This window comes from Sciurus carolinensis, chromosome X (genome assembly GCF_902686445.1).
Source record: "Sciurus carolinensis chromosome X, mSciCar1.2, whole genome shotgun sequence".
Taxonomy (NCBI): Eukaryota; Metazoa; Chordata; class Mammalia; order Rodentia; family Sciuridae; genus Sciurus; species Sciurus carolinensis.
The window spans coordinates 100,889,205-100,894,478 of NC_062232.1; the positions used below are offsets into that span (position 1 = coordinate 100,889,205).

Here is a 5,274-nt window from a genome sequence, read left to right on the forward strand (position 1 = left end):
TATGATGATCTCATTTCCTTTGGATATATACACAATAGTGGGATAGCTGGATTATATGGTAGATTTATTTTTAGTTTTTGAGTGTCTTCCATCCATACTGTTCTCCATAACAGCTGTAATAATTTACATTTCCATCAACATAAGAGTGTTTTTCTTCACATCTTCATCAGTATTTGCTACTTTTTGTCTTTCTGATCGTAGCTATTCTACTGGGTTGAGATAGTATCTCAATGTACTTTTGATTTACATTTCCCTGATAGCTACTGATATTGAGTGTTTTTTCATATATTTGTTTGCTATTTGTATTTCTTTGCTTGAGAAGTGTCTTCAGGTCACTTCCCCATTTTTATTTGGATGCCATTTAAAAATTTTTTGTATTCCTTATACTGAACAATAACTCTCTTTCAGATGAATCGTTGGCAAATATTTTCTTCCATTCTGTAGTTTGTCCCTTCGTTGTATAGTTTCCTTTGCTGTACAGAACCTTTTCAATTTAATGTAATATCTCATTTGTCTATTGCTTTGTTTCCTGTGCTTGTTCAGTCCTATCCAGAAAATAATTGTCTATACCAATGTCTTAAAGTACTTGCCCTGTGATATTTTTTATAGTTGCTTCAGAGTTTCAGTTCTTATATTTAGTTCTCTGATCCATCTTTAGTTATTTTTTTCTGCAGGGTGAGTGGTGAGTGGCTAGGTTTAATGATAAGATATTTTTGAAAGACTGGAGTAGGAAGATATGTAACAGATCAAAAAGGTATGGTTTAAGCCAGGTGCAGTGCTTTGTGCCTATAGTCCCAACTACTTGGGAGGCTGAGGTAAGACGATTGCTTGAGTCCACAAGTTCAGGATGAGCATGGCAGCATAGATCCTGTCTCCTCAAACAAAATAAAAACAAGGTCTTTTTTTTGTCAGATGATCCTTTATTAAAATATTTTCTCATGTATTTCTTAACTAACTGGGCACTCCACTGTACCACTGTTGATATCATCTATGATGTCATGAGGGTAGCAGCCATCAACATTATAGCCCACAGACTGGACAGTCCCCAGAATCTCCTTAATGGTTCCAGAAAGTTCTCTAGCTGAAGATCGATGATGCATCTGCAGGGCAAAGTTGACAATTTCATCAAAAATGATGTTTCCACTGTTTTTAATGTTCTTCTGTTTCTTTCTGTCTCTTGGTGGCTCCTTGAGGGCAGAGGCAGAAGGTACCACCTCAATCTGGGCTTGTCTGTTCTGAATGGTCACTTTCACTGTAATCCTCAGACCCTCCCAATCTCCAGTTGCTTTGGCAATGTCATCACTAACCCTTTTTGGAGACAGACCCAGGGTGCTGATCTTGGGGACCAGGGCAGACATGGCGCCAACCTCACCACCAGTGCACCTCAGGTACATGACTTTGATCTCATTGGGGTCGAACTTGGGTGACATGGCAGAGGCGGCTGGTGTCAGATAAACCCGGATTGGGGACAACCAAGGAGAGTTGCACCTTGACCTCCTCCAACCCGAAAGTAAAAACAAAGTTCTTAAAAAGTAATATGTATTTAAAAATGTTCGTTTGCTGAAATATTGACTTGAAACTAGGCATTTTTGTGCCAAGTTTTGATTCACTGAATTAGCTCTAAGGCTTATATACAGTGTTTCCTTTGGTTTATTAATTCGCCAAAATGTGCTAAGTCCATATTGTGTGTCGGGTACCTTACTATATACTCTGGTTATAAAACTGACAACTGTATAGGTAAGGCCTCTGCTTTCATGGCCTTCAATCTTGTGAAGAGGAACAAAAAATCTAAAAGGTAAGCAATTTTGGGCTAGGTTCTGAAATAAGCAGCATGGTTTGACAAAGAACAAATAGAGGGGACTGTTCGAGTGTGATTTGGCAAGGAGTGTATGTAGGAGAAACAAGGAAGCTGACGTGAGGAAAAAGTTGTTTAAATATGATTTAATAGAAAAGATATTTAAAAATTGGAACAAAAAGGATTCTAGGAATTGGTGTGAAAGAATTCTAGGAAGTGGCATGTATGACAGGGAAGAACTTTGTGCATTTTTACAACTGAGAGATCACTTATACTTATGTTAGTAGAGAACTACTATACTTATGTTAATTAGTTCTTTTCAAGGTTTGGTAGGATTCATCAGTGAAGCCATCTGGTCCTGGGTTTTTCTTTTTCTTTTTCTTTTTTTGATGTTGGATCTGGATATGATTTATTGAATATGGCACCAAAGATACAGGTAAAAATCAACAAGTAGGACTGTATCAAGCTTTTAAAATTTTGCATAGCGCGGATACAATCTACAAAGTGAAAATGTGACCTACAGGATAAGGAAAAATATTTGCCAAGCCATGTATCTGGTAAGGGATTAATATCCAAAATATAGAAAGAACTCCTAGAACTGTGGGAGTTAACAGGTATAGAGTTTTAGTTTTATAAAATGGAAACATTCTGGAGATCGGTGGTACAATAATATGAATATACTTAATGCTACTGATCTGTACACTTAAAAATGATAAAGGTGGTAAATTTTATGTTACATGATTCTTTATTGCCATTGAAAAAAGTTATTCTTGCCAGGAAGAATGTCAATCATGTTATGGGTGTTGCCCCTATCTTTAATATGATACACATTATTGTGTCCGAGAGTGTTATACCTGAAAAATAACACAAATCCTGGTTTATCAGTGTACTTTCTAACGAAATTTGTCCTCCTCCATTAAATATTTCTTCAATTTTCACTTTAGAGAAAACCTTCCTGACCACACTTTCTAAAGTAGTTTCTTACCAGTCACAATTTCTCTTTCTCCACTCTTGTTTTCAGAGTACTTCATGGTCCTGGGTTTTTCTTTGAGAGCTGTTTGATTAATGGTTCAATTTCCTTAAGTGTTTTGAAATACTAGGAATTGAACCCAGGGGCTCTTTACCACTGAGCTACATCCCTAGCCCTTTTTTCATTTTTTCATTTTGAAACAGGGACTCACTAAGTTGACCTGGCTACCCTCCAGATTATAACCCTCTGCCTCAGGCTCTTGAAAACTGGGATATAGGCATGTCCCACCACACCTGACTATATTTACGTTTTGTTTCTTAATGAGTTAGTTTAGTAATTTGATAAGTCATAAGCATAAAATTGTTCATCATCATAATTATATTCTAGTCCTTTTTATTTCTGTAAAGTTTTGGCTTAATGTTGCTTCTTGCATTTTTATTTGCAGTAATTTAGATATTTTTTCTATAGTGCTGGTTAAAGGCTTGTCAATTTTGTTCTCTTCAATGAACCAAATTTTTACTTCATTGATTGTCTTTTTTCCCTATTTATATTATCTACTTCTGCTTAAATCTTTGTTTCTTTCCATCTGCTAGCTTTAGATTTGGTTTACTTTTATTTTTCTAGTTCCTTAAGTCACAAAATTAGGCTATTGATTTTTTATATACAGCTCCTATTTGGATGCACTCATTTAGAGCTATAAATATTACTACTTTTAATTCTTCCTATAAGTTTTTGGCATGTTGTGGTTTTTAAAATTTTTTATTTGTTCTTTTGTGTGTTGTGTTTTCATTTTCCTTTTAACCCCCCCTTTTTAAAAGAGAAGTAAAAGTTTATTTTAGCTTACTTTTTTAGAGGTTCAGTTCATGGTTGACTGACTTCATAGCTCTGTTCTAAAATGAAGCAGAATATCATGGCAGAGGGGCAGAAGGGATGAAAGCAGCTCAGGACATGAAAGACAGGAAGCCAAGGGTGAGCTCTGTTTACCAGGGACAAAATGTAAACCCTATAGGCACAATCTCAGTGACCTACTTCTTCTAGCCACGTCCTACCAGCCTACCATTCCCACCAAGTCAATCATTCAAGTGGATTAATTCACTGGTTAGATTACAACTTTAATCATTTCATCTCTGAATATTCTTGCATTTTCTCACACGTGGGCTTCTTTTTTCTTAATTTTTAAAAAAATTGTTGATGGACCCTTATATGCAGTGCTGAGAATTGATCCAGTGCCTCATACATGCTAGGCAAGTACTCTACCACTGAGCTACAACCCCAGACCACACATGGGCTTCTGAGGGACTCCTCACATCTAAACCATAACATTCTACCCCTGACTCCAAAAGCTCATGCCCATCTCACAGTGAAAAATATAGTTAGTCTATATGCAAGAATATCCTTAGTCTTAACAGTTCCACCATTGCCTAAAAGTTCAAGTCCAGAATCTCATCTGAGACCCAAGGCAAACTCTTGGATATTTTCTCCTATATAGCTCAAAATCAAGTTATATATCCAATATAAAATGGCACAGAGTAAATATTTCCATTCCATAAGGGAGAAATAGTGGTATAAAAAGAAGGAATGTGACCAATGCAATACAAAAATCCAAATGGGCAAACAAGTCTTGTAGATCCACATCCAGCATCTGGGGCACACAGCATCATGATGTTCTCTCCAAAGGGCTTACATAGCTCCATCCCTATGGTCTTGCTAGTTGCAGTTCACATAGGCTTTCTCTTGGCTTGTCTTGGCTCAATTTCTGTAGCTTTCCCTGGCAGTCATCCCATTGTCCTGGCATCTCATAATCTGAGGCATCTCCTCTGAAACTTCAGCTTCCTTCTCATATCTTCATGCATCACCCTCTTAGGGACTGCCTGCAGGAATTCCAACCCTGCTGCACTTTGCCTGGCCTCCCAGGCCTTCCTTTGAAATCTGAGGTCTCCCTGATCCCCTAACTCCAGCATTCTGAGTTCCTGCAGAATCAGTACCACATGGTTGACATCAAGGTCTACTACTATCTTGAGCAGTAGCCATGCCTCCTGGGACCAAGACTGAAGCAGCCTCTGAATGCCTAAGAAGTGACTGAATACATTTGAACAACTTCCTAGGGTCCCCTGTGCAAGCAGGGTGTTGCTATGATCTATTCTCAAAGGAATTTTTACTTTTATATAGTTGAGCCTGAGATGGGTCTGGTCTTGCCAATTCCTGAAATACCTTCAAGCCATCTTTCTTATTGTTTCTGGGTAAGTACTTATTTAGCATCTCTTTAGTGGCTATGTTTTTAACAATCACAGCTTCCTTAGCCCCAGTTTTATTCACACTTTTCTGGCCAAGTTGCAAAATTTTCAATTTCTTTGTCTTACTTTCTGCTCCTAATATCACAGTTAACCTGGCTAAAAGTTGCCAGCAACATCCATGCCACTGCCTGGATTCTGTGTTGCCTTGAAATTCCTCTGCCAGATTAGTCAATCACCTTTAAATTTAGCCTCACAAAAAGTCTCAGGACATGGGT

At 37.6% G+C, this 5,274-nt stretch overlaps 1 protein-coding gene across 1 annotated transcript; it reads right to left on the reverse strand.

Annotated features, from left to right (window-relative positions):
• Positions 1 to 947: 947 nt before the first annotated feature.
• LOC124972553 (60S ribosomal protein L12-like) lies at positions 948 to 1,457 on the reverse strand. The gene has a single exon (XM_047537014.1). It carries the CDS (start codon positions 1,428 to 1,430, stop codon positions 948 to 950), a length of 483 nt encoding a protein of 160 aa, XP_047392970.1. The 5' UTR covers positions 1,431 to 1,457.
• Between the last annotated feature and the right edge of the window lie 3,817 nt (positions 1,458 to 5,274).